General features: G+C 38.8%; 1 protein-coding gene across 21 annotated transcripts in view; it reads left to right on the plus strand.

The window, feature by feature from the left end:
• Positions 1-26704, plus strand: part of DLG2 (discs large MAGUK scaffold protein 2) — a 984895-nt gene that overhangs the window by 376661 nt on the left and 581530 nt on the right. For 4 of the 21 annotated variants that reach the window (XM_063148803.1, XM_063148796.1, XM_063148791.1 and 1 more), the window contains one exon: positions 18650-18730. The exons of the other annotated variants lie outside the window; for them this stretch is intronic. In XM_063148803.1, the coding sequence (XP_063004873.1) occupies positions 18650-18730 (81 nt within the window). The remainder of the gene's footprint in view (positions 1-18649; positions 18731-26704) is intronic. 21 annotated transcript variants of the gene reach the window in all.

Below are 26704 nucleotides of genomic sequence, written 5' to 3' on the forward strand. Positions count from 1 at the left end.
CATTCCAATTGTGTGCTGAGCCAGAGAAATGGAGATGCTCTCAAACTAATCCACATTCTGCATGCAAACACCAGCTGTTTCTTGACTGTTTTTATTCACCAGGAGGGCCAGCATAGGGCTCCATGAGTTAATAAAGTTTCTGTTATTAGATGAGAATTAGTTGTCCTGTAGTCTGATGAGTTTTCTTCTACTGTCTTCAGTTATTCATAAAATAAAGGAGTGCAGATAGGAATGGGTCATCTCACATCATAAGAACGCATCAAAGTAATCACAGAATCTTAAAAATGTTGATTGGAAAGAACCTCTATAAATGACCTCATCCAAACTCACTGAAAGCAGGAGAAATGAGAGGTGATTTAGCATGCAGCCAGACACCTCTCTTTGCAGAATGAATGGTTTGGGTTTTAAGTAATGCAAGGTGAAATATCACTGCAGCTAAAACATAAGGAAATCTGGGAAGCATAAACCAGAGTTTAAAACTAGGGAAAGGAAGTTGGCAGTTCTGAATGTTGCTCCCTGTTCTTCCATTGATCTAAACATATGTAGGAAGTTGATTTGCCCTCTGCTGATTAAGGCTGGGAGTGTTGCCCGGGACCAGGATGGTAGGGGCTTTTGTCTCCTTTTATGCCTCCATTTATGAGTTCAGGAAGAGTTTGTGAGACTCTAAGGTCAAGATCCTTGCGATAATTAGGAACCAGCCCCCTTGCCTTTTGAGAGGAATTAAGTACCTGCTAAGGATCTGCCCATGCAGGATTTCTTTTTCTCCAGTGCTTCCTTTATTCAGCCTATGCCTTATTTCCTCCTTTGCTTGACTTCTCCAATATGCATATATGCCTTTTCTGCTGTTCCTGGCTCTTACTTAAAATTCACTGTTAGACCCCAGGTCAGTTGATGTGGTTGGTTTGGGTAGGGAAGTCAGGAGGGCACTCCCAGAGAGAATCACAGACAGGAATAAGGATATGTGTCCATAACCTGTCATACATATGGACATAGAAACAAGCAGGTCACTGAGCTCTGCCCTCACCTGCTAGATTAGTAATACTCCCACTCTTAATTCTGAAACTTTGGTGACTCTAGGCCTTGGATGATGGTGGGTGGGTGGGAGAAGCGGAATGTCTGTTTAAGGCTGTAAACTGCATTTGAAAGTGTCAAAAATGTTTGTGATGCAGAGTCTATTTGCCTTATATAGAAAATTCATGTTGTCACATCCCTGAAAGTTCTTATGCAAGATTAAGAAGTCAAATGGATCTTTGAATGCTGCAGTAAATAACAACATGACTTGTTGTCAAAACCTTAATAAGTTAAATCTAGCTGATGTATTTTAAGCATTTCTTTATTAAGAGGGCTTTAACTCCTTTAATTGCAACTAAAATTAAAATAAGGCAAGAAAAGGGAGCAGATTCTGCTTTTATTTTCCTGCATAATTTATTCCTCTAGTTAGATGATGAGAAGCTGATGCAGACACACAGACTGATATTGTGCTGTAGTGAAATACCTCCATTTTAGTAATTCCAGATTTGGCTAAACCTTGTAAATGACTGATTTAAACACCAAGGCACAGCACTTAATAAGACTCTATTCCTTTGTGGAGTTTAGCTGCAGAAATTATGGTTAGGACTTTTTATTGAGTTGTTTTTCTCAGACCTCAGTCAGACTTGGCATCTAAAGAAATTTGGTTATTTCGTCTGAACATATTGATGTCTTTTGAAGTGGCACAAAGCCCCATCTTCTCTTGCTTTCCTATCATAAAATAGCTTCACAAAGCATCAAATGAGTATTAAGTATAACACTACATGTGCCCCCCAGTATCTGTTGGATTTTAGTTTAATTTAGGGCACAAAATTTACCAAACAGAACTACTGCTGTCATGAATTAGGTAGCTCTTTTGAGTACGAGTCGCAGTTTGCAAAACTGATAAATGAGAGTAAACACAGCATTTCATCAGTGTTCCTTAGCTATTATATTGTTATCTTCTCCATGTGAATAAAAGTTCTGATAATCTTCATTCACCAGCTGCAAAGCAAAATTCGTTTTCCTGTTGTGACTAATGTGGAAGGGTTTCTTTTCATTCAGAAAGACTGGCATGTACTGCAAAGAATAAGAAAATAATGAAGCTGTTGCAGGACAAAGGAGAAGGTGCTGAGAACTGGAAAGAGCTGAATGTTTTTTGAACTTGTAACTCTTCAAATTACATTTTCTCTGTGTGAACTTTTTAAAATGAAGTGAATTTCTCCTGTTTATAACAGTGTGCTTGAACCTGTGGTGTGCAACTAGAATAATTCTATTCCCGACACAGGATTGTATAATGATGTTTAAAGTTGCAGTGCCATTCCCAAAAGAAAAAGACCTTATAGGTTCATATTTATGGTTTAACAGGTGAGATCCCAAAAGAAGAGCAAAGCACTTTATTTTTTTCAATGTGTTTTCTCTAATGCTAAAAATATGAACTATAATTAAATGCTCTAAATATGATCAGAGATGCCTGAGATCGACAGCTTTTTGGTTTGAAACAACCAGCCTGCAGGTGGTGGTGACCTTCTGGCAGTGTTTGCTATCAACTACAGCTGTTTTCATCCCCTCTTTGGCTGTAGATACCCCTCTCTGCTTGCCTGCAGAGATCGTACAAACAACCATTTAGCAGCTTGCTCTGAGCTAGCGCTTGACCCCTAAGGAGGGTGCAGACTACTTAGAGACACATTGACTTGCTGCTATTCCCTGCTTCAAAGTGCACTGTTGTGCTCAGCTGCTGTCTGCACGGGTCAGCTTCAGGTGCAATCCCACAATGGAAAACACACTTCAGAACAGATGCACTTTGGCAAGTGGAAAAAGCTCCGAATTATTTTAAGGAGCTCTGTAACTTGCTATATATTTTTTTGTTCTAAATATCTGCATTTTAAAAAATCCTTTGGAAATCTATTGAGAACTTCTAGTCACTGGGCTTAGGGAAAAATTATATCAAGCTGTTTGATGTTTGTACTGGGAATGCCTCTGGAAATGCCCATCTCTGTCATATACATTGTGTGGGTCAAAATAAGGGAAGAACTGGGAGCTTGTCCCATGGGTCTTGGTGACAATTCTTTCCTTCTTGCTTCTTATATCAATGCAGATAGGCATTCAAGAGAGATCTCTGTTCAGGTTACCCAGCTATTTCAATCTAAAAGTCCTGGTCTTTTGAGACTTCAGGAACAAAGCCAAAACCCTTCAGGTACCAAGAGAGGCTTTGGCTTACCTAGAAACAAGATATCTGTACTGCTCTTCAAACTCTTCTGAAAGCCTCATATGAGTAGTACAGAGTAGTGATTTGGAGGTCTTCAGCAGGCATGAAGGAAGAAATACAAAAATGGAGAAATGTCTTTAGTTTGGATTAACCTTCTCTTGGTTTCAGTTGAGATTTTTGTTGGATTCCAAAGTTTGACTACAACTTGTCAATGAGAAGCTTTAAGTCTGGGTTTTCATCTTGGAATTTCTTTCCTGGAATGTTTTTCTTGTATATATGAAAGACAAGCATGGATAACAGCAATGAAATTAGAAAATACCTGGAGTAGTCTTTGTGTGTGGGTGGTTTGTTTGGCTGTTTTGTTTTCCTGGCTCGAGGAACTGCACATTTCTTCTTTTATCTTGGAACTGTACATTTCTTCTTTTATCTTGAAAAGAAAAATTCTAAAAACCAAAACCAGTTTCAATTTGTGCTCTGCTGTTCCACTTTCTAAAGATGTGGTGTTCTGTTTTCAAAATAAAAAGCTCCTTTTTTCTTGAAAACTTTTCAACACTGTAGCTGAAAATTCAAGAAATTCATAACATTGTCCTGTCTTCATCCTGTGATGGCATAGTAGTCTATCTTCCTGTGCACCCACTTGATTTTTCAAGGGCTTCAATTGGATACTCCAAAGCTGTAGTGCCATTGATTGTCATTCAGCCTCCTGTGAGTAAAACCATATTTGTTGTTATTGTATCCTTCAGGCTGACTGAGCTAAGCAGTGATGTGTGGCTGTTTACTCTCATCTGCATAAAATGTTAACCCTTGACTCAAGGAGACAATAGAGCTCTGATTTCTTCTATTCCTGGCCCTGTCACAGGCTTCTTCTGTGGCTTCAGTGCATGATCCATTACTAAATCTGCAGGCATATTGCATTATTTAATGCCACTACCTAGTCCTATTTTGGCAGCACAATTGATGTTTGCAGGTGATTCAGTTTTATGCTGATTTCACCAAAAGCTGCAGCAGTATTGCCATTGTGTGGGCACCCATTTGGGATTGTATTAAGCAAGTACTCTAATGCAGAAGTATTCTTTCAGTCCAGGCAGTGACAAAGGCAGGAACAAAGCAAACAGAGGGCTGAAGGAGGTACCTTTTCCCACCAAGCTTCTCGGCTTGAGCATCTCCACTACTCAAAGTATTTCTGATTATCCCTTTAGGGAAAAATGTTAATATACAAGATCTAATTACCTCTGTCTAAGCTGATACGCCTACAGCACCTTTTACATAACCCAAACAGTTGAGTTCCAATTATACAATTATATTTTAACATATATTAACCACTATTCCTTTAGGAAGGAGACTTATACTGAATATTTTAACTGAACTCCTTTCTCAAGATGGACATATATATGGCAGGGTCTCATTTAATTATGGTGCCAAAAACTTGAATTGTTTTTATTTCTTTGAATATTTTTAGTTCCTTTGAAGTGAATGTTTTTAGTTCCTTTCCCCTCCAATAAATGAGCTGGCTCTTCAGAAAGCCCATTTTCCATATCTTCAGCACTGACAGCAGTCTCTGTATGTGTGTATCAAATGCAGGCTTTGAAGCTCATGTTCTTGGGGGCCAGCAGTGGCCCATGACTGCAGTTAGATCAATAATGATCTCACCATACTGTGTGAGTATCCTCTGCTGTGCAAATAGCCTATGGCAAGGTCCAGGTCTCTCGAGAAAGCATCATGTTCAAATGGGGAGGAAAGGCTGCTGCTTATTCAAATGGGACGTCTTGCTCTAAAGGTTGAGAGCACAGAAGGTTGACTGTCCCTTTACTGAAAAGGCAAAGGGCTCCAACAACCATTCTTCTTTTCTGATAACTTCGTGCAACTTCTGTAAGAGAAAAGCCCTCATCAGGATGGCTTGTTGATGAAGGCTGCTTGCTGCACACTTTCAGTTGTTAATATCAATGAGGTTTGTAGGTCAGCTCCTCTGAAAACCCAGAGCCTAAGTTTAGAGCGAGGAGTCTGAGTGTATTCCTATGCTCAGAGCTAACTCAAATTTTCAGAACAGCCAGGGGAAGTTAGGACTTGACCTGAAAGAGCATAGCAGAAGAGATGAACCAAGAAACAGTGAGTTTGAGGGGAACCCTGGTGAGCAAGGCTGGGGACTGCTGGTGGTCCCCATAGTGGATTAATAAATCTATGTTGGGTGATGACAACAGCTGGAGGGGAGGAATCTGGTCTCGAAAGTGTTCTGCTTCTTTCCGCACCTCAGCATCAGCCTATGGCAGAGCTTGTGCTGAGTTCATTGCTGCCATGGAGGTTACCTTACCCGCAGCTGAACCACCTGGTTTAACACTGATGCAGTGTTTTCTGTGCTACACTGTAGCCATTTCTGTGCAGTGACTCAAGTTTAAAATATCCCCTGCTTAGACAACCAACTTTTGGATATTTTGAATAAAATTATCACATTGGGCTGTACCCATCAGATAAATAGAGTTCCCGCCAAAAGATAATGTGAACATAATTAATTACAAGGCAAAACTGAATCATTACAACATTGTACTTGTGTTATTTTGATTATACAAACCCAAAAAATCTGGAGGTAAAGTTCCCATGGCAACCTTAACTCTGTTGCCTGTGTGCACTGTTTGTGTATGTTTGTGTAAAATAGGAGCACGCATTATTCTGGTCAGAGTGTTTTAGGACTTGCTGGCCAGGAAGATGTTAATCAGACCACAGATATCATCTTAAAAGTGATTTCTTTTTGCTGCTTCTCTAGCCAAGTGTTAAAACATAGAGGAGATTTTTAATTTCTGTCCAGTCTGATAAGTATTCCTGTTAAAAACATAATGCCTGAACCTTGTCATAAATGTGATTTATCACTGTTCAACTTTAGCTGTGATTGTGACAGATATCCTGCAGCCATGAATCTTAAGAGGGAGTAAGATGAAATTGGCATCCATTTTTTTGGAGCGAGCTCACTAGTACCAAACATTTGATTACACATTGCACTCTGATGCTAACATTTAACACTGCTGAGCTAATTTCACCCATGAAGTTTTTTTCAAGGTTAGACATTGTTTGCCTATCCATTAAGGATTACCGAGGGTGCAGGGGTCTGGTGATGTAGCAGAACTGTTCCCATGATGTCCTGACCTGGAGTAACTGTCAGGTGATACCCTACAATATCACCTGAGGGAACAGCATTTTCAGGAGGCTTTGCCATGGAACACTCTCAGTCTCTTCCTTTCCTTCACCTGCCTCACCCATGTTCAGTTTTTCCCTAATGTCCCCATCAGCCATCACTGTCTTACGGAGCAAGGTGGCCTGATGATCAGGGGAAGGAGTTGTTAACTGCTGATGTGGGGAGAGACCAACAGCTGTAAGAAATTTCCTCTTTTTTTTTTTTTTTTTTTTTTTTTTTTTTTTTGTTTTTTTTTGCAGGCAGAATGAATAAGGGGAAGTTTTGTGATTAAAATCCCCACCACATATTATATCCTTATGAAACATGTCTGGATAGTGAAGGCATTAAAGGGTACTATTCATTTTTATGACTATCGTGAGATTCTGTTAATGGCATGTTCCTGGTAGTGAGCTTTACAAGTATTATGTAAAGTACTTTTCAAAACTACAGCTTATTATTTTTTTTTCCCTGTGCTTGCCTTTAGCTTTATTTTCGGTGACATAATTCTTCAGGGTGGTGGCTAAGAAAGAGGAATAATACTTTACAGAAAGAACTGAAGGTCTAAAACTTTTACTATACAAATAAATACATATCCTTTCATCTACTGAATATGACCATATTCTTGCCTGAACTGCTATGTGAAGTCAAAAGAGACATTATGCATAATAGCATAAACATAATGTGTGTATAAATATATTCTGAGCAGACATACAGAATAATAGAAAGATTTACAGGTTTCTAAAGTCCCCAAGATATAAACCTAAGGAGAGAAATTAGCATTGACTGTGTTGAAGAGCTGTGAGTACATGAAGCAGATGTAAGTATTAACTCACTAAGAACAGATCTAAAGAGCAGAGAAATACGAAGCAAGAAACCTCAGAAAAATTCTATCCTGTTGTCATTGGGGGTGTGGGACTAAATGTTAGAACAATTCAATTAGGAAATGTCTTCAGATGGTGAATTGACTTTAAATATAGGAAAGCTGGACATACTGAAGTAGAGCAATTATTTCTGTGCTTTAAGTACACATTGTTTTCCTGTGAGTCATGAGGTCAAATAATATTTAGCCTCTAATACTTAGCATCCTGCCAAAATTAAAAAGCACAGAGATTTCCTGCCAACACAATTCTGAACTGGTATTTTTATTTCCTTGGATATAGCACAAAAGCAAAAATGTATATTTATGCCCCTGAAGGCACTTGAAAATACAGCACAGTTATAATCCCCAGATGTCTTTCATCATAATTACTTTCCTTTTGTTTGTAGTTAAATTTTCTGTATTTTTTTTTTTTTTCAGAAAAACAGGTTTGAAATTAAACTTTAAAATCAGGTTGGGATATATTTGCCATAAGCCTAATGAAGAACTTTTTTTAGATTAGTCCTCTCTGGTATAATCAGTGGATACCTTTGTGCTCATGTCAGTAAGACACAGTCTCTGGGTCAGGGGAGGTGACATCAGGTTTCTGTAGTTATTCCCAGCTAGATGAAATCAGGCATAAAAGAGCCCTCTTGCAAGTGCTGTCAGAGCAAAGGGATTGCTGAACAGGATTCAGAGAAGGAACAGAAAATACACAGAGCAGGAGAGTGAAAAACTTCAAAGCCTGCCTCACCAAGGCTAGAATTCTCCAGGAAGGTGGAGGATAACAAAAGTGACACCACTCTGGTTTGGCAAGCTGGGAATGCCAGTAAAATGCAGATCCTTTTCTAACGATTGCTGGCTTGAAATCCTTGACACCTTTGATAGTTTTATTTGTCCCAGCCAAAAAGACTATAAAACTGAAGCAAAGAAGGATGTGGAGTGCTCTGTGCCCCATAAGCATGGAATATGAACAGTGGCTTTAGTCGGAGATACAAAAGGCTGTGGAAGCTGTGAAGTTTGCACGTAAGCATGGAGTATGAAGAGTGGCTTTAGTTAGAGAAACAAAGGGCTGTGGAAGCTGTGAGTGATGTTTCTGGGGGTTGAGTCTCTGGTGGGAGATGCTGTTGGCTCTGTGCCCACAGAGACGCGGGTGTGCTCTGCTGTGCTGCCCGCGGGGCCGATCCTCAGCGTGCGCCACAAACACGCGCTGACTCCGTCTTCTGTGCCACGGACACCCCGCCTTTGTTTTCTGCCAGTCATTCAGCTGGAGCTCTTCCAAGAGCACATCAAGCCTGCTCAGCTTTCCTGTGGCACAAAATAGTGGAGGAGGGATTGAGCGTGCCCAAGTCACATCCCAACACCGCTCTTGTGACTGGGAGAGTAAACAAAGCTCAGGAACATCACTAACAACTCTGAAAGGAAAGATGTAAGAAGTTGATAAACAAAAGGAAGAACCAGATTCAGACTCAGAGTAGTGGGTGGACAATTATGTCCTAATTGAGATCCTTCACACTGTAGGGGAAAAGAGCTGTGTACAGTATCGCAACTCAGACTGCAGCAAAAAGCATGTGGAGTTTGAGAAGCATGGTTAACAGAAGCCAACCCACTGGGTGTCACTAAAGGAAAGATGTGAGAAGGAGGATGGATTATATCACTTTGTAAAAGTTGGCAAGAACCACAATGCGTGTTGCTCAGATTTATTCTCACAGGAACAATGAGCAGCAGTTCATTTAGAGATAAATACACTATTGAACTGGAAGTAAATGGGTCAGTTATGAAGTTGGACATGGCACACACACTATTACATTGCCAAAAATAGTTGTTTTCACTGGTGGCCTTGAATACTGGATAGTAAATTTACTAGTGGTAGTGACAGGATTCAGTGCTGCACTTATTGCAGTTATAGAGGCCTGGACACATTAGTGTGGAAAAGCTGAACAGGGAGAGGGGTCTCTGAAGAGCAGTTTAGTTAGCAATCCCCACACTAAACCAGTGTTGTACTAGCTGGATGATCAGCTCATGGGAAGACACTTGTAATGGTACTAAGGAAAATTTTATTTCTTTTACTAGTGGAAAATATGAGACATCTTTTTCCTCATCAATATGACCCCTAAAAATGGAGGAAGCAGCATGGAGGTTGGAAAAATATCCTCCAGTATTACAGCATCCTGAGTGGGTCGCTGGAGGTGAGAGAGAGAGGAGAATCTTGTTTCTTGATCAGAAGACTGGATTTATTGATATATGATATATAATACATTATAACTATACTAATAAGAATAAAGAGAGAAGTTGCAGAGCTGCTAAGCTAAGAATAGAAAGAAAGAATCTATAACAAAGTTGTGTCCAGGGGCTCTGTCCCCAGCTTGCTCCTGTGATTGGCCTTTAATTATAAACATGGGAACATGAGCCAATCAAGGTGCAGCCCATTGCAATCCACAGCAGCTGATAACAATTGTTTACATTCTCTTTCTGGGGGCCCTCAGCTTGCCAGAAAATGCAGAAATCTGAAAGAAAGGATTTCTGTGAAAAAATGTCTGCGACACTCCAGGGATAACAAACCTGCCAAGACACAGACATTTATCAGCATTTTAAGTGTCATCCCATACATCCACCAGTATGTCTGTGGTCAATATGTCACCATATCTGTAGGAAACCCATGACGTTCTCCACTGACAGCTGAGGGCCAGACAGGTTTCTCTGGCACTAAAATGGCATAAACACCATCATCTCAGCTGATGAGTATGGTTACAGTCTCCAGAGGCAACAGGAGACATGTGAAGGCCGATCAGTCTCCCATTCACACATTTCAGTAAATTATCCTTTTCCTAAGGACTATCAGAGCAAGCACAGTTAGCTTTGTAAGAACAAAAAGAAGGGAAACATATTTCAGTCAAAATTTGTGCCGGATAAGTTTTATGAGCTTGATATATCAATAGATACTTCAGAAAAGCATTACATTAATGCTTTTTCCACCCTGACATATTTTCTTTTATTATTATTTGAGTTGTGCAGGACAAGCAAAATCTTTCACCAGGAAGCACATCTGTGGTATCCTCACAGGCAGTAGAACCAAGAAAGGTTAGAAAGCTGTTACCAGATGCTCTCTGGAACAAAGTGGGCTGCTGGGTCAAAGCTGAACTAGTTCTGTTCTATGATATATTTGCTTTTTGGGGGTACTGGTGGATCCATGCTGACACCTGTGTCTCAATGCGCATGGTTTCTTTGAGGGGAGAGCAACAGAGGAACATTAAAGTTTTAGTCTTACTGCAGAGTTTGGAAAGCTGAGAGAATTAGTCACTTATTTCACTTATTATCTCTATAATTGAAATGCTAAATTTCTTTTAATCCTCTTATTCTGCTCTATGAAGTCTGCAAAAGGCTTTGGAAGTACAGGTGATAAGGACTCAACAGTTGGCTGTAATAAAGAAGACTTTAGATTGTGGGTGCAAATATCTCATGCCCCTATTCCTGGGAAATCAATTTAAGCTAGTACTGACCACAAACTGATGCTTTTGGAAATCCTCACTTTTTCCCAAATAAAACCTTTTTGTTGTTTCTGAAATTTATGACTCACAAACTGCATATAAATTTGTAAGAGAGCTGCATGTTTGTAGACAAAATCATTCATGCAACTGACAAAGCTTGAGAAAAAAAATGTGTCCTGAGCCTAAATTTGTTTCCTAATAACTGGAATTTAATAACCAGTCTGGTCTCGAAGGAGACATGCACAGAGGCTGCCAGAGCAGATACAAGGTAAGACACCAGAAAATTACTACATTTGGCAGTGGCACATATTTAACACTCATTACCAATTTTGGAAAAGGTAGCTGCAACACATAAGAGTTAGATGTTACAATAATTTCCGAAATGTTACAGAAAAAATATAATAAAATTAAGGTCATTTTAGAGTGAACAACCCATGAGAGAAGGTGCAAAACACATTGAACTTGCTTCAGTATCAGTCATTGAAGTCTTGCAGACCATACCAACTTATAGTATGCAAAAGAGGCTCATGATGGTTGTTAGGAAAAAAAAAAAGGCTCTCCAGAAAAAATCCAGGCCTGTAGGAGGATAGAATATAAGAAAATTAAGATAGTGTAGAAAGTAATCTTACCCCTAAGGAGTTGCAGCTGGGCCAATTATCAAAGATTAGGAACAGGCCTGACTTTAACAGGCCACAGCTGTAAGCAATGAGAAGAAGAGTGCTATAAAAGAGTGGGGTGGCTGGTTGAGAAGGGAGTTGCAGCTAGTGGCTGCTTTGTGAAGAAGAAAGAGTCAGCGCTCTGAGGAGCTGCCCACAAGAAACACCAAGACGGTAGGCAACTTTTGTGATAAGGAGATAACAGTATGGAACCCTTGCAATAAGATTACAGCAAAGGCCTTTATTTGTTTGCCATTTTAGGGCAGAAAAAAAGCCCTACAATCCCATATGTTTGTGCTTGATAATTAGCCTATATAAGAAAATGCTTCTGTGAAAGAGGAGGTCATATATATGATTAATTTCTTTGGTAATAGTACAAATGGCTGAGTAATAGCTGAGAACAGACCATAGTTTACTGAGCGTGTGTTTTAAGTACTTTTCAATGAAGATTAGTTCTAATCATGTAGTCTCTTATCCCCATAATTCCCTGTCTAAATGGCTGGTCAAAACAATGTACAAAACCCCTTCAGAATGATTACTGCAAAATCAATCAGCAGTGGTGTTCCGTCGTCACCGCTTTCAAATTCCAGTGTGCCTCCAGTGAAGTGGCTGTTGCTGATAGCTCTGATTAAGAGAAACCTGTGAACCCATGTGTTTGCATTGCCAGCAACCACCCCTAAAATCACTCGGCACTCTCAAATGGGGAAAGTACATTAAATGAGCCTTACTTGGTCTTATCCTGTGCAAGCTATTACAGCTCCAGAGCTCAGCTCCCAGGGGTACTGACTGCCAGAGGCCAGCTCGCTCTCAGGCCGAGGCCGCGGGACAGCCCTAGCAAGCAGGGAATATTCAGCTCTTAGTGATTAGGCAGCTCTTGATTTCAGCTTTGCTTGCTAGGTAGCTTTTTCCCTTGGCCTAAGGCTCCAGCAGACGGTAGAGAGAGGAGAAGGAGAAGAGGCTGGCTGTACCACGAGGATGGCTTTATTGTAGGGGTTCCGTGAAGGGTCTCAGCACTTCTTCTTCCAAGTTAGTAGGGGTACAGTATGCTACTTTTATACCCTTGGCCTGGATCCAATCCTGACCAATGGCAAAGGTGTTACAGTGACCTTTATTGACCAATAGTAAGGTTAACAACATATTGCCTTACATGGCTATAGGGATAAGGTACAAGGCGGATGTCCCTGGAGACAGGAAACTTCTTTGCCTCTGTGTCAGCATTCTATTCTCCAAGGGGCCCTGGCTAAACCTGAGGGGTTTACTACAGTACATCATTGATATAATTTGAATTCCTGGGTACTTGTACTTTGAGTAATAGTATTGTGCACCTCTGATACGAGAAAGCAGCTGTGTCTACACTGTGGAAAAGAAGGTGCTTACTCGTGTCTGCACTACGTGAGTCTAGCCCCTAGAGCAGTTTTTTCCTGGAAGGAGCTAGCTGGAATTACACAGAACAACAAGGACTTCATGTAACGTATAACATCTAACAGTGAGGATGATGAGGGTCCAGGCTTTTGAGTATGTTCCTCAGCCTCCTTTTTTTTGGGCAGTTCAGCCATTTCCAGAATTAGTAGTGCTGCAGCATGTCCAAGCAACCAGAACAGGGTGCAGCTTGAACAGGGAGCACACAAAACAACTGTGTTTGCGTCCATTTGACAGCAACAGTGAGGATGTTTCAGTTGAGATGTGTTGGACAGAAGCCATGGCTCTGGAAATCTCCAAACAACCTCTAGTAAGGATACTTGTTAGAGTGACCAAAAGGATGTTAGCTTACACATGTGAAGTTTTCTGACCGTTAATATTTGGATTGGAAAGAAAGGCTTGCTTTGGGGACTGTTACTTTAATGGCTGAATTTCCCAGACAATAGAGCAATTTCATTTCTAAGTCGCTCAGTAGGTATCATACAAGGGATAAAAAAAGCTCTTAGAAGATCCCTGGGAAACAAGTAGACCCTGAATGCCACGTGAGCATCAGTGGACTGATTTAATTTTATCCGTTTCATGAATGAAGTATAGTACTAGGATTAGAGAGAAGTGGTTTTGCCATAGCCAAATCTTATGTTTTTCTATGGAGAGAATTAGTTGGAAAAAAGATGGTTTCTGCAATGAAAGTATAGAAATCATGATTTTCTAGAGCAGCAGTGAAAAGTAGTAGGTTAGCAACAGTGTAAGTTTATACTTGGTAATGCACACGAAGGCCTGACATCTCTCCTCTTTTCTAATACAGTTCTTTCATTTGGTTCCTCATCTTTCTTTTCTATCATTTGTTTCCCTAATAATCATTTCCCTCCATTTCATCCAAGACAGTATCAAGCAGATACTGGTATTACAGAGTAGCTAATCAGAATCATCCTCAGTGCCTCTAAGCGGGAACACACCTGTATTATAGTGTAGGTCTGCTCTGAACTCCAGAGGCTTCCTTGAATCCAGTGATGCTCTTTTCCACAGCTCCTCATAAATCTTTTGTTATTACAGAAGCAATGGATTAACAGGAGGCAGCAGCAGTGATTTTTTTTCTGGGTTTGATCCTGATGTGGATTTCTGTCCTCTGCCAGTTGCACTCATTCTTTTGAACCCTCTCTGTCTGTGCCTCTGTGCATCACTTTGAGTTTAAAAGTTCCAGCTTCATTCTGTGTCACGAGTGTTTGTGTCAGTCAAGTCTAAGAATATGTGGTAGCGTGTGTAGAAGCTTTAACCTAATCATAGCTGTCACTTAATAAAACCACTTTTTGATGGATTAGGAGATGAAACCACAACTGGTTGAGGTACAAACAAAAAGTTGCTGCCTGTTTTCCTGGAGCTTTGGGACTTCACTTTTGCTTAAATCCAAGGGGGCATGAGACATGGAGGCAGTGAAACCATGACTGCAGAAGCCCTAGATGCAATACGTCATCCCAGTGCCCACATCCAGATCAAGAATTAGAAGGGGAGGCAATTTCTAACATGTTTATTATGTAAAATGTATGCACAAACTGAGGCACTGGGTACACTGGCATAATTATCCACTGTGAGAATGGATACCCTGGTGCTGAATGTGATTAACCTGCAAGCAGAGCCAAGAACTATTCTTGTTTCAGAAAGCCTATGTTAAACCTGCCTGCCTGTGAAACTGTGCTCAGTGCTGCTGTAATTGCACTCGTTGCTGGCACACATTGTTAATAACAAGCATCTTTGCTGCTGTAGACAAGGGTAAAATGTGAAGATGTTGCAGTGAGCCAAAGCTTGAAAGCCCTCACTTAGCTTGTATGCTCAGGGTTTAAACTGCTGGGGAAACTTTATGTCTCTGGCTATTTATTATTGCATACAACATGTTCTTGGAAACCACTCCACATTTAACAGCAGTTAAACCCATCTGCTGCTCCTGAATTTTCATTTCATTCACAAGCCTGTTTTAAAAGTATTTTTGGACTTGTCTCCAATATGCTATCAGCTGTTCATTATTCTGTTGTAAATTGATAAAAAGAATGACTCAAATTTTAAAAGAAAATTGTAGCCTCCTATATATTTTTGAGCTTTTCATTGAAACTTGCCTTTCTGTCATTGTCTGACATAAATTAAATTTTGTGTTTAAAAGCAATTATTCACCATGGAAGTTCATCCCCTCGTGCTCAATTCTGTGGAATTCATCTATAGTAGTTAGATCACTGGTGTGAGGAACAGATTTGACCTTAGCACCGTGATCACTGATACTGTTCAGTACACTGAAGTTCCTGTGAGTGCAACAATTTTTCATGGCTTTATTTAGAAATACTATCACCGTTTTCTTTGCACATCTCTTCTCCCTATGTTCATATTTTATTACTTTACTTTGCATTGCAGTACTTCAATGCACTCAACATATGATTAGCAGGAACTATTTAGACTTTCATGAGATCTCTTTTTGAAGACTTTTTTTAAACGGAAAACTTGATTTTCCTCATTTTTATTGGTGTGAGTGACTTTATTTAAAATGCTGCATGATGTTCTTGTATGAAGGTAATATTTGTCGGACTGTGGGACTTCCTGGTATTTAATAGGCAAAATTTTTTTCCCACAGCAATAAACTGATCCTTCCCAATCTACAGATTAACAAGGCTTTCCAGACTATAAGAGTATTTAAGTCCTTCTAAAATTGGTGTACTTCAACACTGAAACTTGTTCAGCTCTAGGTCTTGTATAAAACTTTTATTGGATTTTGGATTTTTGGATTTATAGTAGTTCATAACATTTAGGAAACTTGAATTTTTTTTTTTTATTTTTAGTTAAAGAGAAAGAGATTTAGATTTGCTATGCAATAACCCCCCAAAATTTTAAACTATATATTTGCATTTAATAATAGCTTGTGTGAATAACAAAAATTGAAAATTAAGAAAAGTCTTCCTTTAAATAAAAAAAGACTTTTGGGGTGATATTCATTTGTCTAAGATGGGCATATAGTGCCATTTTAGATGTCCTGTGAAATCTGAAGTGTGCATATAGCTGTCAGAAATGACAGAAGGAAACCCATTCTCTTTTGAAGAAGCAGCTGAAAACAATACCTTAATGCATCTGATGACATAAGACAGCTCTATTTGGGAAACTCAGTCTCACCTTTATTGTTGCCACCTTTGTAACTCACAATTTGATCGTTATGAAGAATTCTGTTTTAAATACTACCTTACTGGCATTTGAGTAGAGTTTTTTCAAAAGATATTTTTTATGAAGAGGCTTACATTTCTACACCAACTACATCCACTAGTGGCATTGTAAAGTTTTACCTTGGAAGCAAGTATGTATTTATTTTATTTTAACTTAGCACAGAGGAATATGCTTTTAGCTGGTTAGTAATCATCCCGTTCCAAATTAAAATTGCTGGAATTACTAGGGAATAAACCTCCCATGGAGCAAAAGCCTGTAGGATATGGAAAGAACTGGAGACCTTCAGTTTTTCAGCACCCTAGCAGTTAAAGGTTTTTTTCATAAAAGCAAATTTGGAGTGATTTCCCCAGTTTTTCTCTCAGTTGAAAAGAACTGATCACTATCCCTATGTAATACCCTGTTTTCAGTCTTCCCTAGGGTGTGACATTTCTCTTCTGTAGATTTTCTTTGGCTTTTTCAGTGCTTATCTTAAAAAAAAAAAAACCACCCCAGAATTATACACTTCTGCTGGTGTCTCATCATCAATGATTATAGCACAATAGTTACAACCCTTGTCCTCATACACAGCAATTCTTCGTATCTTGAATGAAGGCCATTTTGCAGCAGAACGTCACTCTTGGCTCCTCCTTAGCTAATGATCTCAACAGAGGTGTTCCTTACTCTGTATTTTTGATTTTGATGTTTCCTCTGTCCAGGGACATGCTTACTGCTTGGTAAATAAGCATTGGCTTTCTTTTATCTGTGTTTAGGGTACTACACATTTCTTCTCAAAAGTCTCCAGAACCAAGTACATGTACACAGAAACTTGCTGTGGTCAAGGTGCATCAGCTCCAGTGGACTACAGAAAATGCCTTGTGGTTGTTCCTGGTGGACTTGGTGCTTATGTTAGGGAATCCCAGCTGCCCATTACACTGAAAAAGAAATTACTCTAGATTTTTTTCAATGTAAAAATTCTCTCTGTGTAAGCTCAACTGGATATTCAGATGTATGTTCGTCCCACTTCACTGAGGTGGGAATGCACCCACCAAAGTGACTCAGGGAATTTAAGCCTGAAACCATTCTCAGTACTTTCCCATGTCTCAAAGGACTCTGCTCCTAGCTGACACAGCTAAATGCCTGCAGACTGACAGCATCAACTTAAGTCTCAATTCTTAAAAATATTGTTTGTGTTACAGCATTAATCTTTTTAAGCAGAGCCAGAAGTTCTTTTTCTTAGACCATCTACTGAAAAGTGTGACACTTTGACTACCTTTTTGACTATTATTAGCCATTCTTCAGAGCAACAGAGCTTTGTGACTTCCCTGAATGACTTGGCTTAGTGGCTTTATACTTGCTGTGTTTCATGCTTGATGCTAAAAAAGATTTAATCTTGCAAGTGAGAGTGAAAAAGTGTTACCTTTATAAAAAAAAAAATAGTAGTGGGTTTATATGCAAAGGGGGTCTACAAGAAGACTGGTGAGGGACATTTTACAAATGCTTGTAGTGACAGAACAAGGGGGAGTGGCTTCAAACTGTCAGAGGGCAAGTTTAGATATTAGAAATTCTTCACTGTGAGAGTGGTGAGGCACAGGTTGCCCGGGGAAGCTGTGGATGCCCTGTTCCTGAAAGTGTTCCAGTCCAGGTTTGGGCCTTTGAGGAACCTGGTCTAGAGGAAGGTGTCCCTGACCATGGCAGAGAGTGTTAGAATTAGTTCATCTTTATTTCCTTTCACACCTAAACTGAGGTATGATTTTTATTCTTTTTAAAAGCTGTATTATTTATTAAAATAGAAACAAAAAGTCTCTCAAGTAACCTAGTAAAAGTGAGGATCAGCATTACATAAGCATTGTAATGAATATGGCCTTTGTAACAATGCTTTTCAGTCCCTTGTTTACTAAACATTGTGTAAAAATGCTGTTGGATGCATGGCTACAGATATGGTAGTTTTGCTACAAAAACTGAGATCTTTGCCTTATGTTTCTCCTTACTGTCAGGGCTCTTCCACACTGTTGTTGTTTGTTAAGAACTCATGTGTTTTCTACAATGGCATTGACTCATGCCTATGTGGGATACCAAATTCATTACAGGTTTTTTGTTTCACAAAAAAAATGGAAACCTGACATTCATTAAAAGCAAATATATAACCTCCTACTGTTAAACTTCATAAATTCATAGTGATAATTAGAGTGGGTTTTAAAATTTAGAAGCAACAGGGTTATTTCTAATTTTAGCTAGAAAGAGGTGGACTGTCAAGAGAATGTTTATTTATTCCCTGTAGCCTTGCTTCATTTGCTAATAGTAACTAGAGATTGGTAGATGTTGCATACTAAAAATCAACCTAAATACAGTAGCACAATATTAATTCTTGTAAAATATCCATAACTTGGTTGTTCTTCCTGTAGTGATAAATAGCTAATCCAAAGATATTAATAATCAATAACATGAACTCACATTTTTAATACTATATAATATAATTCCAATTAATTTTTTGTTATAAAGCCTCTGGGCAATTCAGTGTGTATTAACACCAATTTACAACTTCAAGGGAAAAAATGAAAAAAACCCCAAAAAAACCAACCTGGGAAGCAAACCCACACAACTAAACACCATATGCAAAGACAATGAGAAATCTGAGTTTGGAACATGTCCTGAGCAGATGTCTCTATGTACTTCCAGAAAGGCCAGGAGGAAGAAAATCCCACAGGTAGAGGCCTTCAGCTGGGACCTTTTCCTGAAATGGAATGGACAAATACACAGGTGAGAGTAGTGAAGTTGGCTGTGAGAAGTAAGTGAGGACAGCAAATAGTTTCTGAATTGCTGCTTCATAGTTTTGCCAATTTTTCTCCACCAATGCTTCCCTGCACCCAAAAGGGCCCATTTCAAGTTTTAAAAAAATACATATTTGTGCAAATGTTTCAATAATTCCCAAGATGCTGTAGCGTGCAAGGAGCCTCGGCTGTATACTGATCAAACTGAAAACAGGTGAGCTATTAGGAAAACAATGTGGCTTGAGTTGACTTTTGACGTTTGAGGAAGTCAATGATATTGCCATGGTAGTCAATGGAGAGACCTGTCCTGATCACAGTTCTTCTAACCTCCTTTAGATGGAGGGGAGTCATGCCCTGGAAATTACTTTGTCTTTCCATTGTCTAGACATCCTTATGGTCAAATAATTTAGAGACCAAAATGTCTTGATTTGATATCTTAAGTGGTCAGGAAAATTTCACCTTTCTCTTTTTGTAATGTCTTTCTATTATTGCCTGTTAGTCTGGCAGAGGCACAATCAGTCTCTGGGAGGACCAAACCAAGATATAGGACAGGAAGACTAAGCATATTTGCGGACCTGGAGAGCCTGATAGAAAAAGCATTGTTGAAGTTTGATTTGGAGTGGGGATTTTGGTGGTTTGTTTTGGTTTGTTTTTTTTTTTTTGTTTGTTTTTTTAATCAAAGAATTTTCCCAGTAGAGCAGTTGTCATTGAAACCAGAAGTGCAAACCCCCCACCTCCCCCAAATGAAACAAAAGTACAAGTGATGATGTTGCACCAGAATAGTAACCTCCATAAATTTCTGTTTTCAAAATACTCAGTTTAGTTTATGTTGCATTTGTGTGCTCAGTTTTCAGTGTATGACCTTCTGCTGTTATGATAATAGGTGTGTGAGACACTTGATATTCTGGCTGTTAGCCAGCTGGGTCCTTTGCAGTCTCAGGAGGAAAAGAAGGCTGATTAAGATATGAAGATAATGCACACTAATGGGATATTTCTGGTAAAAGTAGTCTAAAGTGATATATTGTTGATGTCCAAATTGGTATCCTTTGTTATCCAGGGTTAACAAGACTCTGGCATAAATAGGACAGATGAGCATTCTGAGTGATCTTGCACAGCTCTCTGCCAGCTGGACATCAATTTATAATAGCTTAGGATGTCTAGGTAATTTTCCTGAATGTAAGGGCCAAAAATATGCAATGATTAAGGTGGTAACCTAGGATGAATTCAGTGGCAAGTATAATGGACAAGAACTCTCACAGTATATATTTGGACACAATTCTGGACACTCAGTTTCTACCTCCTAAGATTTCAAGAAAAGTTTGACCAAGCTTATTTCTTGGTTTATTTTTTATGCGAATTAACTAATTTGTGCTGGTTTTTTTTTAACACCAAAACCAAGAAATGATGCCAGTCAATCACTGTTTAATTAATTGTGTCATTTATTCATGCAAAGATGAACAAAAACTCTGATACCTCTTCAATACTGAGTGGCACACAGTAGGAGGGAAGTGCTGTTTGCTCCCTAGCAAGCCCATATGGTGGTAGGAGATCCAGTGTCCCTATTGTATAAACAGCACTGAATCTTTCAAAGCATGTTAAACAACATCTGCCAGTGATAAAATAAGTAAATCCGAAGGCTCATTACTTGATAACTTTCACCTATGAGCCTTAAAAAAGGAGGCTGGAAAGATCTGTTGGAGAATTTTTAAAATTCTGGAATGTGAGTGTCATGCTATTATTTTCAATTTTTTTTTTTTTCAAATAATGCTGCAGAGCAGGCTAATTCTATTTCAGCCCTGGAAAAAATATTGGGATGATTAGGGACAATTTGGCTGAAAAAGCAAGCCTAAGAAAAAATTAGTGGTAGGAAGAAATTAATGATAGTCAACATAGTTTTAAAGAAAAGCAGTTATGCTAGATAAACTTCATTTCAGAATGTGAATTTACTTGTCAAGTAGTCCTCAATCTTATTTAGGCTTTTGTAAGGCATTTAGTTTAATTTTTTATTTCATCTGGTATAAAATAAATAGCAGCATACTTTATCAAAATAGTATTTGTTAAAGATTGGCATATCAAAGCACTAATCAGTGAGAAATGATCCTTACACAAAAAAATTGAGGGATCATAGAATCATAAAATAGAATCATAGAATAGCCTGAGTTGGAAGGAACCTTAGGAAGGATCTAGTTCCAACACCCCTGGCCCTGGGCAGGGACACCTTCCAGTACTCCAGGTTGCTCAGAGCTTCATCCGACCTGACCTTGAACAGTTCCAGGGATGGGGCATCCACAGCTTCTCTGGGCAACCTGTGCCAGTGCCTCACCACCCCCACAGTGAAGAATTTCCTCCTAATACCCAATCTAAACCTGCTCTCTTTCAGTTTGAAGCCATTCCCCCTTGTCCTGTTATTGCATCCTCTTTTAAAGTCTCTCTCCACAGCCTTCCACAGTTTAGGTTTGGGTGTGGACAACATGTTTCAATATTTTCACAAATCCTTTGGAAAACTGCATGAATTCTTGGATATTAGAATTTGAAAATAATGTGAAGATTGAAACACTAGGAAAAAAAGGAGGACACAACAATTAGTGCAATCCAGTTACAGTCTAGCCTGAAAACAGAGGTCATTCAAACAAAATTGTCTCTAGAAGTATTACACAGCCAGAAGGGAGCAATGGCATCCTTACACATGGGGACCCCTACAGCTAACGTAAGTGATGATAGGAGTGTTCCAGAGGAAAGAACAGACAGCTCAGTGGCACTTGTATTTTTAACTTGAATGTAAAAAACATCAGTAAAAAATAAGAGTAAGGAGGTGGTTTTATTTGTATGTGCAGCAGTGAGATTGTGGAAGGAAATATTGTACCAGATTTTGGTATCTGTAATTTGTAAAGATAATAAATAAATATCAAAAGAGAGAAGAGAGACTAGAGTGGAGAAAAATTCTTCCAGAGAGAGACATGACCTAAAGACAGCATATTCCTGTGGGATGATTGGGAATAAGAGGATTCTTCACAGTAGCAGAGAAGAGCAGAATGCATACCAGGGTAAGAGTAAACCAAGGCTGGGCAGGTGTTTTTAAAAGTGAGAACATGGGACAAACCATTAGGGAAGGCAGTAATCTCAGTCCTGTTATGTTTCCAGGATCAGCTGCCTTCCTGAAATAGGCGTGCATGCTTGTGTTTAAGACAAACTGTTCTTGTCAGTGCTACATATGGCAGTACACTAGATCCCAGTGATCCAATGGTCTTTTGTGCCTTAAACTCCACATCTTTGAGGTGCCTTTGAGGTGCTGAGTCAGAAGAAACTTCTGCACAGGAAGAGGGGTTAGATGGTACTGTAGAGGGAGATTAAACTCATAGAATACGTTTTATCACCTTCTTCCCCAGTCAGTAGTTCAAGTGGAGAAATGTAGAGCTGTATTACTTGGCCTAATGAAAGCATTTATTTCTTTTTTACTTCCTTCCCACTTCCTTCTATTTCAATTCATTTAAAATCTCAGTACACCCACCTCCTGGCCTATATGTGTGGAGGATAAAATTTGAATTCTTCTAGATCGTGAACTTCTGAATTAATTTTCCTTCACTGATTTTTAACCCAGAGTTGCAAAATTTTGACTAAAACAGCAAGGTTTGGTTGAGAGGGCTTGATGTTTTGCAGTGCTGTCTGCCATCTACATCTCAGTCATATTTTGTATAACTGGTTGAAGGTTGGGTGGTCTTTAAACTGAAGTTCTAGACATACGATATGTTTTTTTTCAATTCCTCTTGAGTCATCTTAGGCAGCTTGCTTCATTCTCTTCCCTTTGCTTTCCTACCTGTTAATTTTCCTTTCTTACAAAGGGCTTTGAAAAGCATTATAGTGGCTGAAGAGTCATTAGACCTTTTCTTTCTATTTGACATAGAACTAATCCATTATTGTACTACCATTACATGTGTTCTCAGAGCAGTGAATGATATGTTCTCATCTGACAACACTCTAGTACACTTGGAGGTAAAAAGGAACAGAGACTCCTAGCCTACAAATCCATAGGTGCACTTGTCAACTCCTAGAGAAAGTATGTTCAAAATGAGCTTTGTTTTGTTCCCCCCCCTCCCACCCCTACACCCATTATGGCATGCCTTTTCAAGCTTCCTGCTTTGACTTGCGCCTAAAATAAATTATTTTCACTTATTCCCACCTTACTTACCTTATATCATTCCCTGGGAAAAAGTGACTCCCTCTGTAGTTAGGCAAGGATGGAAGGGTTCATTTTTCAATTGTGAAGCCTTCCAAAAACCATTTTAATTGTTTTTGCTCAATTCATCAACAAAGTCTGCTGTTGTCTTGATGTCTGAAATAAATTCATTGTCTCAATAATGACAGGTCTAAAACTCTGGCAAAATTGTGATGAGACCTGTTGAAAAATGGGTGCATCTGTTATCTCCTGTTTTATTCAAATTGAAAACTCTCTAAAGCTTGACCATTCCTTTTTCATTCTGGATTTCCCTAAAGCCTTCAACAATGGAATTGTAGTCATTAACACTGGCACTGAGAAGTTATGGCTATACATAACAGGCTAATCAGAAGTTGGCATTCTTTGCATAATCTTAACATTTCACCAGGGAAGAGGGAACTGAGCTCCTGTACCCCTTATTGGAATTTCAAAATGCAGATGAGAACATAGACAGAGTTCGAGTCTTAAAATCTAGTTCTATTAAAATGGAATTTCTCAGATGTACAAATCTACTTCCTTTATACTCTACTGAGAGACATATTTATTAACTAGCATAGCTATTTAGCTTTTTCCACAGCTGGCATTTCAGAAATGAGTCTTTGCTCTTGCCTATATATCCCTATAGAATTATTTCTCTGTGAACAATTTTTTGAGCTGAAAGTACTTCATGGGCATCAGGAAGTCTTAATTTTGCCTGCAGTGTGTTTTCATTGTTTGGTATTACTCATGAGTAGTAGAAGAAATGAAGGTGCACTTTATAAATTTGTTTTTCCTATGTTTATTCTGTCAGTTAATTTTCCCTTGTGGTTTCTCATGAACCTTGTTAGATACTGCTCAGTGTAGTTGCCCTTCCATTCTCACAAGTTGAGAAGAATTTGCTTCACCTTCCATTCAAGTAGATAATAGAACTTCAAAGTGCTTAATTGCATCCAAGATATTGCTCAATATTTCCACATGAACAAACATAAAGGTCAGCAACACTTGAGAAGCTTTATTGCAAAGGTCTTTCTTCTGGCTTGAATTCTGCTGAAAATTGTCTTTGTTGTTAAGAAACAGGAATTTATTGATCTTAAAAAAGGACATCACCTGCGGGCAATTCTTTAAAAGCGAATGTCCTTAAATTTTTGTGTGGGTGGCTTCTATTGGCAGTCATATTTGAAACAGTATTAGAAAATTAGTAATTAATATTAGTAATTAGGTAATATATGTGTAGTGACCCTGCGAACACATTTTAACTGAAGTGATTTGTTTCTATATTCCACTCTTCCACATAGAGGAGTGTTCACTATAGCTTCAAAACTGAAGCTTAGGATTTTAAATAATCTTATATCTATCTCCTTTGCAGTCAGCATTTAAGGTAAACTGCTGGTTTTGATTGTCAGTTAAGTACATCTCGCATGCTTTCCTGCAAAGGTCTAATATTAATATTCAGATTAGGTAAAGAAGACTGAATATATAGATAGTAATTCTGCTCTACAGAAGCAGAAAATTGCTGGTAACATCAGTATTCCATATTGCTTGCCTATTTTATATGGGGCAAAGTGAATGCTGGCGCTTGAAATAAGTTTTCAAACAAGTTATTCTTTTTTCTGTTCTGTGATGTAATGCAGCAATGCATTGTTTAATTTACAGCAACAATGATTTGGGGTTAAATGTTATGGAGGCAGTGTAGAGTTTGTTCTGCTTTTAATTGATGCTATGACCTACATTGTTCCCCAAGGCAGCACAGACGTTTTTCAGAAACGTCTCCCGTTAATTATAATTGTACTCTGGGTCAGTTGTCATTTCCATTATATAAACTTTAAAAACTGGGAGGGTTGGGAGGTTTAGTTCAGGATTTTTTAAACTCACATTTGGTAAAGCTTTGATCACTTGTCTGTAACTGTTTCCTGAAGTGATGGTGGCTTCAGTCACTTCTGCACAAATCCCTGCAAATTCTGAGGGCTCCAAGAAGTACTTGCAGAGCTGTACGCTTGGTGAAAGCACTTCCAGCCTTCTTGAAAAACAAAGCCAAAAGTGCTGAATATTTGTGTCAGCCTAAATTCCCATAGCCTCCTTTAGAGCCAGTGTGTGGTCCTGACCATCCTCTAACCTTTGGAGTAAACCTTAACCTCACTGCACTGTGAATATGCTCCATATTTCCTCCAGGAGGCAACCACATCCATAGAGACCATCATGGGGTTCCTATAACATCTGCCTCAGAGAAACAGGGAAATATTTATTGGTAGCTTGGGTGAAAGATGGTATTAAGTCAGCCATTTTAAAGGAGAGGAAATTTATTTCTTATCCCTAGACAGTACAAGTTACAGTTAATTACAGCATTTCCTTTCTTTTGTTGATATGTCCATGTGGTCAGCTTGCAATATCAGACCTTTCACTTCCTTTTTCTTGTTGATTTTCCCTCTCATAGTGTGTATTTATATTACTTTTTTTTACTGTAAATTTTCTCTGGATGGGGCTAAATCCCACTTGCCTCCATTATAACTTCCTTACTTGAAACATTTGGGATTTTGTGACTGCTTAGTTACATATAGTTGCTGTCTACAACTGCTGGAAAACAGGTTTTGTCAAGGTAGGGGTTGGCCTCTTCTTCCAGGCAAGTAGGGATAGGAGAAGGGAAAATGTCCTCAAGTTAGTCAAGGGGAGGTTCAGATGGGTATTAGAAAAAATTTCTTTATGGAAAGAGTGGATAAGCATTGGAACAGGATGCCCTGGGAAGTGGTGTTGTCACCATCCCTGGAAGAATTAAAAAAATGACTTGACATGAGAGTTTGCTATATGTTACAGTGGGCTGGGTGGTATTCAGCTGAAGGTTGGACTTGATGATCTTGGATGTCTTTTCTAACTTTAATGATTCTAAGATTCTGTGATTCTAAAGTCAACTTAAGTGGAACATCATGAGAGCTACAAGTGCTCCCCAACCCTGAAAGAGTGACTCAGCTTCAGGATTTCAGAAGCTAAAGACTCAAAAATCAGCAATCTTTGTGGTCTTGCAAGTTATTAGGCAGTCTTGAAATAATTGTATGATGTCATCACTACACAGCAGTAAAGAGTCAAGAACCTCAGATTCTGAAAACTTCAGGAGCCTGAATTCATAGTATGAATTCAGAACCTTTTCAGATATTTTCAATATTTTGCATCTATGGTAATTTTCCTTAAGAAACATATTTCTTCTGGAGAGATCATCCTCATTCAATACATTAAAGTGCTATTATTTATTAAAGTTAGAATGTTGCTATATTCCTGATCATTGGGAATGATTGATGTAATTCTTTTAGCTCTGAGCATAAATTCAGGAATTAGTCATAATTCAACTTGCAGCTCAGGATAAAATAGTTATTGCCATGGTATAATCTTTCTGAAAAAAGACTTGTGTCCTATCTTAAAATGTACTGCTAATAGCTTTTCTTTGCACTGGGGGCTGCTACCTCAGCTGTCCTAACTAATTTTTTTATGTATTCATTCTCCAATTGAGGGATCAAAATTATTTTTCTCTTCTCTTCACTGTATAAATCTTCACTCAGAAAAGCATGAGGAAATTGTGCAATAATGGCTATTTAAAAAGTCTATTAAATGTTATTAGAAATACATGCCCTTTCTGTAGTGAACTCAAAGTCTCCTGATTGCTTATAAAAATGTTTATAGGAAGCTTACAGCTACAAAGGGGATTTTTTTTGTATTTTATTTGAAAAAGTATTTTGCAGGGTAGAAGTGATCATGGTCTTTGTAGTACAGTTGTGCTTCAAGGAC

The sequence above is a fragment of the Melospiza melodia genome, chromosome 2 (genome assembly GCF_035770615.1).
Source record: "Melospiza melodia melodia isolate bMelMel2 chromosome 2, bMelMel2.pri, whole genome shotgun sequence".
Classification (NCBI taxonomy): domain Eukaryota; kingdom Metazoa; phylum Chordata; class Aves; order Passeriformes; family Passerellidae; genus Melospiza; species Melospiza melodia.